This window comes from Haliotis rubra, unplaced genomic scaffold, assembly GCF_003918875.1.
Source record: "Haliotis rubra isolate DU_JTF1 unplaced genomic scaffold, ASM391887v1 Scf790, whole genome shotgun sequence".
Taxonomy (NCBI): domain Eukaryota; kingdom Metazoa; phylum Mollusca; class Gastropoda; order Lepetellida; family Haliotidae; genus Haliotis; species Haliotis rubra.
Genome location: NW_025767513.1, coordinates 457,704 through 471,541, shown reverse-complemented (window position 1 = coordinate 471,541; position 13,838 = coordinate 457,704). Strand labels below are relative to the sequence as shown.

At 38.4% G+C, this 13,838-nt stretch overlaps 1 protein-coding gene across 1 annotated transcript; it reads right to left on the bottom strand.

The window, feature by feature from the left end:
* Window positions 1–600: 600 nt before the first annotated feature.
* On the bottom strand, window positions 601–10,312 carry LOC124261206. The gene is made up of 8 exons (XM_046695530.1): window positions 9,479–10,312; window positions 5,040–5,356; window positions 4,564–4,764; window positions 4,391–4,503; window positions 3,621–3,728; window positions 3,312–3,374; window positions 2,822–2,906; window positions 601–2,070 (listed from the first exon to the last, which is right to left on the bottom strand). Exons 3-8 carry the CDS (start codon window positions 4,689–4,691, stop codon window positions 1,287–1,289), a joined length of 1,281 nt encoding a protein of 426 aa, XP_046551486.1. The 5' UTR covers window positions 4,692–4,764; window positions 5,040–5,356; window positions 9,479–10,312; the 3' UTR covers window positions 601–1,286.
* Between the last annotated feature and the right edge of the window lie 3,526 nt (window positions 10,313–13,838).

The window sequence follows — 13,838 nt, the reverse complement described above, 5'->3', positions numbered from 1 at the left end:
ACACTATTGTTTACACGGTGTTTTGGAAGGTGTACGAGACTGTAAGACCCTTGTAAATCCGTATCCCCTGAGGCGCAATCGAAGGAAAGACGGAATTTACCAGGGTCTTGCAGTCCTGTACATCCTTTCAAAACACCGTGTGACGAATTCATTATCCTTAAGATCTTTTATATTTAGCTTAACTTTAAACAATAACATTCAATCATCGGCAGAATGAGAGGCAAAGCGTTTCGCCGTGATTTTTCCTGAACGGTCATAAAGGGACACAACTTATGATAACTTTATGATAAGAATTATCGAATTAGAGGTTTTGTTAAACAAGTGGATTACAGAAACATTTTACTTTTGGGATATATTTATTGACACAAACAAATAAGAAATTATGGCAACAATTTTATTACTCTGTTTATACTCATAACTGTATACACCAACTCTGAAATTTCGAAGCGATCAGCCGTTTGGCTGACACATTCAATCTAAGGTCAAGGTCATTCGTACAACCCGTGTAGTGTGCCACGTGATAGATTTGATGGGGTGTACGAACGCAAATCCGCCTACGACGTTTGGTATGCTTTGACTATTGATTAATCAGAATTCGTCAAATTTATCTTAAAGGTAATAATCACAGTTGTAGATATCTGTTCTACATAATGTTCTTGCATACACCAGTCAGTGTCCGTGATGGTCACAAAGCTCGTGAATGACGGACCCGTGAAGATCCGGGTTCGAATTGGTCTTCTGCAACCCATGTTGTCGTAAGGGGCGACTACCTGGATTGGGTAGTCAGGCTCGCTGACTTGGTTGACACATGTCATCGTATCCGAAATGCGTAGAACGATGCTCATGCTGTTGATAACTGGATTGTCTGGTCCAGACTCGATCATTTATTCGAGCATTTTTTATATTATTCATATAGCTGGAATACTGTTGAGTGCGGCGTTAAACAACAACCAAACCAAACCAATCGTAACTGTAGATTTACACAAATGTCATAATTAGCCATCATGATATTATTACCGAGTGAAAATGTCTTCTCACAATGTTTAACAATGACACATCACGTACTGAAAACTCTTCGACTATTACACATGTATATCCTTTGGTATTGCTATCCATCGATTCCAAGTATATACAGATTATGTAAAAACAGATCTAATACGTTTACAGGTAATGTATGACAACTCCATATGACATCATAAGATGTTAGCAAACTCATCAGCGATGGTTGGATTGCCATGGACAGACACAGAAAGGAAGCATAATCAACTGCAATGAGCGAGCACTGTTTACACGAAACTGTGGTAGAGGTCATTAGACATCATGTCAACCTCCTCCTTGGCTGATCCTGCTGTATTGATATCTTGGGTAGCTGAAACAGACACATCCTCACATTCACCAATCTGCTCTGCAACTGTAGTGTCATATCCAGAACTCTCATATATATCATTGTCAACCATCCCTTCAACAGTACCGTCCCTGACATCTTCTTCTCCAGGATACAAGTCATCTTCAGGCGTGCTTTCTTCATCCTGGTTGCCGTCATCGGTACTGACATCATGGATCTCTGTAGTAGGTGGTCCCCCACTATAGACATCGTTCTCGGTCATATGACATGTTGATTTGGTACTGTTTTTACGATCAAACAGAAAACTGTCGATCGATTCAAGTTGATCAGTGTCAGCTTTCAGGTCGCCTGTTCCAGGTGATTCAGTGTCCTCGACATCTTCATCTTCGTTTGAACCAGTCAGGCTATCTGGTGACGGAGTACTTATCGGATGCTTGATCGTAAATGTGTTGTGTTCATTCATGTTTAATCTGGAGCTACGTGGCAAGACTGTAGAGTACCCGTCCTGTAGTCGGAGCGCCCTGGTTCCTTCTTTGCCTCTTGAGTCTGTATTTAAGGACACATTTCCAGGCACAAATGCTGGATCTATGATGAAATAATGTTGGCTGCCATCATGCTTTCGTAAACCAGGTGTCCTATTGTGGGGAGAGTGGAGCTCCAGAGGTCTGTCAATGCCACCGTTGTGAGAAGGAGTTGCAGAACGGATAGCTTTATCTTTTTTACACCTGCAACACAATAGCACGTGATGAATATTATGTATTCTAACTATTCCAATGAATGTTCGTGATCATGTCAATGTAGATTGAGTAACGAGAGTAATAGATGGGTGGGGAGTAATACTGGAGGGATGAGGAGTATTGCTGGAAGGGTGATGAATAATGCTGGATGGATGGGAAGTAATCCTGAAAGGGGTGGGGAGTAACCTTGGAGGGGTTGAAAGTAATATTTGAGGGTGGGGAAACGAGTGTTGTGATGAAACCTCAACGTCATATTTGGCTTAATAGCGGTCATGATGTTCTAAACATTTATCATGCCTAGACGTTGGGGAGGGGATGTATGATTTTTATAGAGTAGCATGTAGAATGTACAATGGCATTTACAACATTGCTGACATGTACATGTGTACAATATTTTGATGACCCCCCTACCTCTCCAGAGCAAAATGGGTGACCTCCCCTTAAAATCATCATCATCACCCCTGTCAAATACTGTTGAATAAAGCTTGAATGGTATACAATGGTTGAGTAACAATCATCAATGTCCAATATACTCAAGGACCAAAAAGACAAAACAGTAATGGAGGTTATAAGAATGGATCACTGATGATTAAAAAGCAAATCCGACTGAAACTGTAGCAGCGCACCATTCACTTAGCAATGTCAGAAAAAGTTTGAAATTATTTAAGAATGCATCATCAATGTGCTGGAAGACTAATAATCATTGCTACATGATTCAAGGTGTATATTATGAACCTACCTGCACAGGACTACTGCGACTACGACGACAACTATGACAGCGACCACACAACATGCAGCGATAGAAGCAACAACGACAACCAGATCTGTAAGAACAAGACATGTAAGTTTAAAATTTGAATCATTTGAGTATTTCGAAATGATATGTTTTGACATCAGTGAATACCTGACATTTTTAGCAAATCCCTGCCTATTTGGCACATAACATTTTCTAAGAGCAGGTCACCAGTACTGTGGCATAATCCTTTTCCTTATGGATCTGATGACATTCCTATATTGTAAATTAGACGTTGCAGGTACGTGAAAATAAAACCAATACATTTGGTTGTGAAATATATTAAATTTCGTTTTACAGAAAATAAAAAGATTCCAACAAAGGTTAGAAGTACATTGTAATAGAAGGTCTGTACTCAATATACACATTCTACAAGCACTTCGGTTAACTATAATACTAGTACGATATTCATTGATTCAAATTGGAATAAACCCACCTTCATCTGGAGTCCGTGGAATATGGGTTGTTTCGTTCGATGTCATTCCAACTGTCATGTTATCTGTGATGATGAAATAGGGCAAGACGTTGTTACAATATATCAGGAAATTAGTGTCTGTATTATTTAAGTTTCTCAAAATAAGACCAGCATGTGTCAATCATTGAGAACACTTCAGATGGTGAAGGATTGCCTCATTGACGCATGAAACGCCTTGGCATACATCAATGTATCAAACTTTTATTAATCTCTGAAACCTTTGCAAAAGTTACGTTGATACACATGTAAAATGCACCATGCTGTATTTACCTGCAACAGAAGTGGTCGTGGGAGCAATTGTCATTGTAGTAACTGTTGTCTTCCATGTCACCTCAACCGTGGCTGTGGCAGTGACTGTATCTATACCTGTGTATGTAACTAAAACAATGTAAAATAAGACGTTACATAAGCTGATCTGGAACTGGTTCAAGATGACTGCGAAAATACTCCCCTTCAAACAATGTGTGTGTGTGTGTGCGTGTGTGTGTGTGTGTGTGTGTGTGTGTGTGTGTGTGTGTGTGTGTGTGTGTGTGTGTGTGTGTGTGTGTGTGTGTGTGTGTGTGTGTGTGTGTGTGTGAGAGAGAGGGGAGTTCAGGTATAAAACACAGTCAAAATTGCAGGCGAATGCAAATTGTACATTTTCTTGGTTAATTTACAGGAACAGCATAGTTTAGACGGTTTCATATTGTCAGTCATTAACAAAATACATATGTATGTGTTAGCGTGTGAGTGAGTGGCGTTTCAGCAGTTATAACATGCATGTGTCCCATTGGAGGGAAGTCAGTTTATAACTTAAGAGAGAAAGCAGATGATATTTGAGTATTGGAGTATCTCGCATTTGATGGAAGGCTCGCTCTTAATTAAAATTTATCCAGGGTGGGCGGTCATGTCACGTGATTAGGACCTCGAACCTTCTGATCCGAGGTCTGACGCCCTGTCCACGTGACCACACCTGCTATAATGGCATTTCAACGAGTTTTATCAAATATATATTGTCTCAAACTGCTTACGTATAAAGTTTTAATTAGATATATGCATACCCAAGGTAGTAGAGAAGGCGCTTGTTGACACAGTTGACAGTGACAGTGTTTGCGTGTCAGTTGAGAGAGGAGCGCTTGTTGACACAGTTGACAGTGTTTGCGTGTCAGTAGAGGGGGCGCTTGACAGTGTGCGTGGCACAGTTGACAGTTGACTGTGTTGCGTGTCAGTAGAGAGGGCGCTTGTTGACACAGTTGACAGTGTTTGCGTGTCAGTAGAGAGGGTTCTTGTTGGCATTACTGATTGTGTTACCGACATCCTTTGATTGGTTACGTCATGTTGAGGCGAAGATCCTTCAGACATAGGATCAATAAGGTTGAAGTCGGCGATATCGTAATCATTCTTCCGTTGAACGTTACAGACATCGGACTTGAATCTAGGGATGAAGCAATGTTTCATATTTGTACTGATTGTTTAGTTTAAATCGCTTAAGCATATGTTGAACCATACAGCCAATACAACGGGTTCTGATCATTTAAGGTTAAAAGGTATTAACACTAAAACTGGAAAATATTAAAGAAACACTTGAATTTTCCGGTGTTCCTATATTTTCTCTCTAAGTATATATAAATACATGCCATAAGAAAGATCTGTGACATAAAAGAACAGAGATGCAGCTTATAATTAAATGTAAAATAGAATAATACTCACCAACAACACTTATCCACACGTTTGATCTATTATTACCTCCGTCAGTGTAAGATATCGCAACTTCTGAATATTGTTCTGTCAGTTTTCTGTTGTATAGTTTTGTGTTCTCATTTGACCATTTATTGCCGTTACCTGAAATGGTCAAGTTTCCCCATTCAAACTCTGCTCAACCAGCGTCACTTGTATAACCTTCCCAGTGATCCTCACCACGCAGCTTTTATTCAACCCAACACTGTACGGGTAGCCTGGAGAGTGAAGGTACACAGACTCGTTTGTAGTTGTGTTGATGGTGTCAAAGCCGCATATGTCCATACTATCTGCAAGCATAAGACAAGACCCTGTCGATGTGTTGGCACTAACATCATTTTTTTTATTAAAGAACTAAGTGTACACACCACGCCCATGCTTGTTTTGGATTTGTTGGGTTTGAAGGTTGTTTGTTTTGGGGTTAGTTTGTTGTTGTTTGTTGTTGTTGTTGTTGTTTGTTTTGTTGTTGTTTTGTTGTTGTTGTTGTTGTTGTTGTTGTTGTTGTTTTGTAATGAGGGCCTGATCAGTTATTGATAAGGGTGTGTTGCACGAAAAGGTGAAACCTGTATTTGAGGGACATGCAAACGTGTTCCATAAATCGAGGGTGGTAACTAAATATGAGCATAATAAATTCCCAATCCCTTTGGATTCCGTCTATCGGGTGACTGTTATAAGGGTATGTTCAAAGATAACGTTAAGAAACAATATAGCAGATACGAGTATTCCTATATACCCATATCAGTAATCAAGAGTTAGGAGTGTATGTGTACATGTAAGAAATTAGGGGAATTACTAATCAATCTGCCAAACGGCTTGGTGACAGAATATGTTATATCTGCTTTTTTCTATAGTAGGGTTAATAAAAGAAGGATTTAGCATCCTTCATCTCAGGTCGCATGGCCGTAAGAGGTAAATGGGAATAAGAATACGTATGTCTATAACGTCAGCTTTACAATAACCACATTTATTAGTTACAATGTTGAAATAAAGGTAGAATGTGGTTTTATATATACAAACACATGATTACAGTTATTACAGTGGACTCTGTCAATACCGGCCTCTCTTAACACCGGCACTCTGTCTACATCGGCACAAAGTTTCAGTCCCGGCAGAAATGCACGTTATTATCATTTAGAAACTTCTGTAAACATCGGCATCTGTCTATTCAGGATATCGGCATTGTTTTTCAGTCCCAACGAACAAGTTGTTATGAAAACGAATCTGTAAAAACCGGCACATGAAAGACGGCGTAACCCTTTGATGCAATTAGGTCCAAATGATGTAACAACACAATTCGCTGTGACTCCCGAGATTATTCAGAAACGGGAAGTGTTAATCAGTATCTTGTTAATCAGTGAGTGGTACGTAACACTTACCCAGAGTAATTAATACATGTAGTGGGCAGTTTGACTGTATAAACAAGCAAGTGTTTACATTTTGTTGATTCGCGGGTATTGACTCCCGTGATTATTCAGAAACGGGAAGTGTCAATCAGTTTCTTGTTAATTAGTGAGTGGCACGTGTCACTTACATAGAGGCGAATCGTTTGATGGCGTGTATCGTTCGAAAGCTCTGAACATCAACAATATCACTGTACTCTTGCCGAGAGTATTTTCACATTTGTAAGAAGCGATTTTATTGGATAAAGATTGGTTTCTAACGACGCTTTTTCACTACACTCTGCTTATAAGGGTCGTGATTGGTCAAAATCAGACACGTGACCTAAGCAGCCAATCATATTATGGAAATGGATACCGTCCTCGTAAACGAAAAGTTTTAGATTAAGACGAAAGTTTTTGGGTAAAATAATGCTATTCTGAACATATTAAGAAAGACATCGCTACCTATACGTAAATCATGGAACGTATTGGACATATCGTGCTAGGTTATGGCCTATGACAAAAATGCTTCACGCATATATTTTCACATTAAGCATCGTGTGAAAGCCGAGATGTAACTTGTCAGTGACTTGACTTACATTGCATGATCGCTCAAAAGAATGGAAATAGTAATTTTATATGTACGTTTGACAACTTTTATGAATGTTATTGTTGATTTCAATTTATTTAATGATTTCCTCGATGTTTGAAACATCGTTACTTTGCTCTTTGACAATGCTATTGTAGACCCGCTGCCGAAGCATAAACAAGAATCGTTGTTTGCAATAACATTGCGAAAAATAGTTTATAATTTTAATTCTGCCGATAATATATGATCAGTTGAAATTTAATAAGAGATTTCAGACATTTTTATTTGATTTAAACAACATGAATGTGCATTCAGACACTGCCTTGTTTCTTATTCAAACATCTTGTTAATGCTAAAGTGACAGTACGACAGCGAACTTCCGTGTGCGCAGGCGTCATAAGCGAACCTAGCTAAACCGGCACTCTGTCAAAACCGGCATTTTTACTTGGTCCCGACTGATGCCGGTATTGACAGAGTACACTGTAGTCTCTCGTGATTCACATTATACTACCCATCATAAGTTTAGACTCGCCAGTGTAAATGTAGCCACTTACTTCAGTCAACTGTTCTAAACTAGATTTTGCAAAATAATCCCTGCTGTATAAAGGTACTGTTTGCACATGAATTGAGGTATTGTAAAATATATTCGTAATATTGAAACTATTTTTGTCAAGAGTTCAATAGATGGTGAAATTCAGTGGAAATTGGCGAATTCTTAACAAAAGTTTACACCAAAACGCAGCTGTTCACATGACGATATTGGCTTTTTTCAGCAATTTGATGCATGATCCTCCTGCAATTCATCTGAATAAGGCTTGCAGTTCATTCACCCAAGTTAGTGGAGAAATTCATCTTTGATGTAACCATATATATACATAACATATAGTGAGTGCTTGAAGTGAGTCTAAACTTTTGATGGGTAGTAAATATTACATATACGTATGAGGAATGAGGAATGTATTAAGTATGAGTACAGTCGAATTACTGTTGTAACTTTCAGATATTGACATCAGAATAGTGTTTTATAAACGCCAGTTTATAGTACGTAACAACAAGTTTATGGGAGCAAGACAAAAAGGTTAATGCTGCTATTCCATGAATAATTACGTTTATGACGGTTAAAGAGGTATATGGTTAAGTTAATTTCATATGAAAACAGATTCTAAAACTCACTTGGAATACGTACGTCTTGTAAGTTATATCTAATCTTTCACTTGAAATTTATCATGAGATGAAACAAATAGATCAATATGAAATCTATACCAAGGTTTGTCTAACTGATCATGATTTAATAGACAGTAAAACCATAGAAACTACATCGAATGTAAACTGTGTAGACAGTAATGCTGTAAATTACATGGATATGGAAAATGGCGAATTATATGAAGGTTTCGCGTCACACCCGCTACGAAATCGTAAGTTTGTGATATAAAGTGTGACGAGAGATTATTGATATTTTGCTCTAAATACACTTCTGCAAATCATCTTTGCTATTTCACGCAGTCATATCATCTAGTAGAGAGTGATATCTTGTTTTGGTTTGATACTCGAGTGGGAACTGACAACAAACATCGAGTTTTGAAGATAATCCACCTACCACTAACAAGACAATTTTGCAGTTTACAGATGTACGCCAAATTCTGTAAACAACCAGGTGTACATTGTCATTAATGTTTAAAAAGTCAAACCAGAAAAAGGCATAGGTTGCTTGTGCCTACTGTCGTCATACTTCGTGAATCCAAGCAAAGTAGATCTACAGCAAATTGTGTTCGTTTCTCTTTTCTAAGGACTTAAAAAAGAACTATTTTAATAAGAAAGGCAAACACCAAACTATCTCATAAAATGTTCTGGACATTCCTCGTTGGGACCGTCGATGTGAGGACTGCGTTTTGGAAGCGACGATTGTTGCAGGTGAGCGATACATTTCAAAAGACTGCAGTTAGCTTTGAGCAACATGAATCTCGATACCTATAAATTTCACTGTGTAAATGTTATCGCCTCCAGGTAGCTACCAAAGCAATTTCCCCTATTGTCGATACAAAATGATGACAATATTTTCGCGCACGCCCTAAATTCGTTACCCGATACTTTCTCATAACCACTGTTACGTTACTGATAATCAATTATGTATGTATTTAAAAGTAAATGTGTTCTCAGAGTGTTTGTGTGTGTGTGCGCGCGTGCGCGTGCGTCCGTGTGCGTGTGCGTGTGCGCGTGTGCGCGTGTGTGTGTGTGTGTGTGTGTGTGTGTGTGCGCGCGCGTGTGTGTGTGTGCGCATTCGCGCTTGTTAGGGTGCTTCTTGTATATTAAGTATTTTTTTTAAGAGTAACTTAACGACAGAGGTGTATTCATGGTAAAACGAACTGTTTTTGAAACGAACTGTTTTCCATATCCTTAACTTTCCCCGTATTTCGCAATAAAACGATATATTAGTCAATACTTACCATTTGAAGACAAAATCAAATGCACAGAACACAGGAATACTACTCCTTTAAGCACAAGGACAGACTGCATAGTGGTGATTTAGATCCGAGAAGCTTCAGAATGGCTTTTGCATGGTATATAAGGACAGACTCATTTACGTAGCATTTACGTAGAGACGGTTGCTCTTTCAAAACGTCCACATATAGCTGAAACATGCCATGCGATGGTAGCAACACCGTCTTCCTTCCTGGTGTCAGTTTGTGTCCATTCTTCTAAAACCGTGTAATGAAAGTCCGAATGTAATGTCCCAGATATATTACAAAACAAACACACATTATATGATTCGAGAAAGTACAATATGCTTCGGTGGTAATCCGTATGTTAGAGTAAACACATGTCGAACACTAACACAACACCAATCCAACCCTCACTGAAAAATATCTGTAAAATGGTTAACACGTGAAGCAAGGTTATGAGAACACGACAGTAAAATAACTATTATGGAATACATAAGTACCATACATTAAATATCAACGTGAAAAGACACTGTAATTTAACCTCTCTCACACGAGGTACCCAGGTGAATGAATGCATTGCTATGATGCAGTCAAGCCTATCTCACGGGTCGTGAGAAGGGGAAGTAGAAAAAACATTTTCCTGAGCTGTAAAGCTATCAGCTATTCCCAATGACATCGTGAGATGATTATTAACTGATCACACTGGCTAAAGGACAATGGTGTAGGTGGTGAAAGGGTAGCTTGAATTACTAGATGTTCCAAACCAAAGGCTTTGTCAGCTAGGACGTAGTTCGTCCCGCTGCTCATGTGAACGTGTTTTCAATATGCCCAGCCTCACTGGTGACACTGAACTAGAAGAGCCTGATATTTATATCCGTGGAAAGAATGGGAGAGAGGACAATCGCTTACAAGCACAACCTACATATTTATGCTATGAAATATTTGTATATGCTAATGTTACAACAAAGTTAATGATGATGGAAAATATTCATTATTATCATACAGATCCACGAGCGATTATGTATCCATCGTGGTGATTTAAAGGGCATGGTCACCCAGCCATCTATGGCCCCACAATTCACCGTGCACAGGTGAATGAATACCTTACATGGTTGACATATTGGACTCGTACAAACCGCATTACCCTCTCATCTCGACAGTAACTGTTTATTGCGTTTGACAGGGACCTGTGCTCCTGACATCAGGGTACCCGTGAAGATCCGGGTTAGAACTGGTATTCAGCGATCCATGCTTGTCGTAAGAGGCGACTAACAGGATCGGGTGATCACTCTCCCCGACCTGGTTGGCACGTATCATCGTTTCCCAATTGCGTAGATCTATGCTCATGATGCAAAGTCCAGACTGGATCATTTACAGACCGCCGTCATACAGGTGGAAAACTGCTGAGTTCGGTGTTAAACAAACAACAAACAAACCCGACATCAGGGTGTCATAAAATAAGAACGAATGCTCGTAAATGTGGTAACGGTTCACAGTTTTATTATTAGCAGATAGCAGTAACTCGACAAAATCCGTGTGAACACTGACAAGGATCGCTTTCAGCATAGATATCTTGTGGTGTTGGAAAACGTTTTTCGCGTTTGCTATACATGATGGTGAACTTCTAAGCCGGACATTCCTCTAACAGTTAGCTGACGCACTGTCAGCGATCGTCAAAAAGCGGTCGTCTAGCTTGATTTGTATCGATGAGTGCTTTGGTCGTTGCTTTGATAATGAGTCGTTAGTTTGTTAGTCCCTGTTCGTCGGTTTTACATAATCTTAAACGTGTAAGAGAAGATGTTCTTCCTTGGTAAGCTGAGTAGCCTGTAGCAGACATACCCTATAGGTGTACTCTATAGATGGATTATTTAAACAGAATAACTGGTCTACGGATATTCGCAACTGCTGTCGTTAAATATCTGCAACATCTACTAGTATAGGAACAGGAAATATTGCTAATGTTCTTTCTGACAAACCGGTATATGATGAAGGTTAATGCTAATAATACGCTTCTTTTCAGGTTCCATCTTAATGTAGAAGTATATCATGACATTGTATATATTGCATAGTACATCTTCTGATCTGAAGCAAAATGTATATACTAACAGAATGTGCCATTCAGTAAGGTTTTTTTTAAAAACACAATCAAAGCACACAACTTATGTAGAACTTCGGACAGTGGAATAAGTTACTACGATCAACATAATACGACCGTTTTTCGTGTTTTGAACACTTCTTACAACGTCGAGGAAATTATAACATTGCAGTTATATATTTCAGTATAATCTTTATTCCAAATGATAACTATGAATATGCGTAAATATGTGTATAAGATTTTAACTCGTTCTAACAAGCAGTCTATTCCACACAGTATATTCGCAATACATATCTTCGTTTGGATTTCAACTTTTTGAACTGGGGGTGTTTTTCTCTCGCTGTTCCTGATACTACACTTGCAGATTGGCTACGTTTAAGGCATCTAAAAACAAATATTGTCTTTATTTAATGTTGATCTATACACGTGATAAAATATGGTCCTCCTCAACCAGCGTCACTACAACAACTAGCAAATCTATTTTCCTCGGTTAACAGCAGATGACGAAACATTCTTTCAAAGGCAAATGGCATTTGTTTTGAGGAAAAACCTTCAGAGTTTCTGGGTCAGGGTAAGTTATCTTCTATCGTCGTCAAAATACTCACATTCCTTAACAGTTCTGTTGTAACATAACGTGCAACTTCTACCAGTGTCACTGTAGCTATCTTCCTCACTGCTTTTTTGCTGTATTCTGTCGTAGGTCATGCCGAGTCAGATTCGAATAAGTGTTGGTATCATTTGTAACACGAGTAATGTCGTTTGGGATTTCATATTGACCGGACGTTTGTAGCTCTTTTCCGGGGGATGTTTCTTAATGAAAGTGCCTGCGACTTATTTTTTGGGTTTCTTTCTGTGCTGCGCTTTGCTGCACAAATATAATGGATTAAAATTATTGAAATATTGACCCCAGTTAGCCAATAATGAAACGTCATTATCACTATTAGAATGTTTATATCAGTATCTCTGGCGTCTTGCCTTGAATGTTTGGTTATACTGATGTAGCGGCCATAAAATTTCCGAGTCCCGTGCTGGCATTCGAACTACGGACCTTCTGGTCCAAAGTCCAAAAAGGTTTTGGAAAAGACAGATATATAGGGGAAATGTCCAGATGAGTTTATGATATTATGGACCATACTGAAACTTTCCAAACTCGAAAATGGAGTGATTCCTGCCATTTCAAACCCTTTTTGGATAGAAGTCTTTAAAGATTGGTCTAATATTGTTAGAAGATACAAAGGACATGTAAAAACTGATTGTGACTCAATGTATTTAGAATAATGATAACATAAAACTTGGAAATAAGACTATTTCTTACAGAAGCTGGGGAAAACAAGGTATAATATTCGAGAACGATTTATTGAATGAAAACGGCAGATTATATTCGAAGGGAGAATTGTGTGCCTTATACACCCTTGACACAGACTTTCTTAAATATGAGGGCGTTAAACGAGCAGTTTTATGTTATGCAAATTCTACAAAATCAACTATGTGGATAGCCCTAAATGTACCTTTTGCAACGAATATGACGAAACAATTTATCATATCTTCTGGGAGTGTGACAAGGTGGAAAGCATATGGCGTGAAATGAAAATATGGCTCAGAACTGTAGACGGAGAATTGAGTTTTACAAATTCCATAGGAATGTTTGGGATTAAAGAAAAGCATGACTATGCACTAAATGCGATAATTATTTTAGTCAAGAATAGCATATGCAACTGTAGTAAGAAAGGTTTCATTCCAAATGATTTATACATCAAGGGACAAATCATAAAATATTATAATACCACAAAATATGCATACATTAACCTTGACCAGGAACCCTACTTCCTAAAACTATGGTCCAGTTTACACATGCTATTTAGAACCGTTGAGTAGGTAAATTATTTCGATGTATAGATCTTGAACTGTATACTTTTGCATATGTCAACCTGTATGTATACCGGAAAAAAGCGGGGGCGGGGGGGGAGGAAATATGTTCTAATACACGGTGAGCGATACACAGCACAACACCAACCAAAACTGTTTTCTGATTTTATAATGATCGGCTGTATACATTGTGTACAGCTTCTTGGTTTTATGGGTCTTTTTATAACCTTTTGAATTGGTGATGTTTTGTATCATTTCATTAGAACGAGATTAGATTAAATCAGTGATAACGCGAATATGTCTTACCTACACGTTCAGCCATATTTATAAATGTCCATTTAAAGGGTTTTATTGAGATCTAACATGACGAAAACCATTGTTTAATTTAGCATTAATTTCAAT

Excerpts from the sequence above, each read along its gene's own strand:
- LOC124261206 (XM_046695530.1), bottom strand. The coding sequence starts at position 4,691 with ATGTCTGAAGGATCTTCGCCTCAACATGACGTAACCAATCAAAGGATG. Across the intron at positions 3,729-4,390 it reads CGCCTTCTCTACTACCTTGG|TTACATACACAGGTATAGAT; the intron begins GTATGCATATAT and ends ACATTGTTTTAG. Across the intron at positions 2,071-2,821 it reads GTCGCAGTAGTCCTGTGCAG|GTGTAAAAAAGATAAAGCTA; the intron begins GTAGGTTCATAA and ends ATTGTGTTGCAG.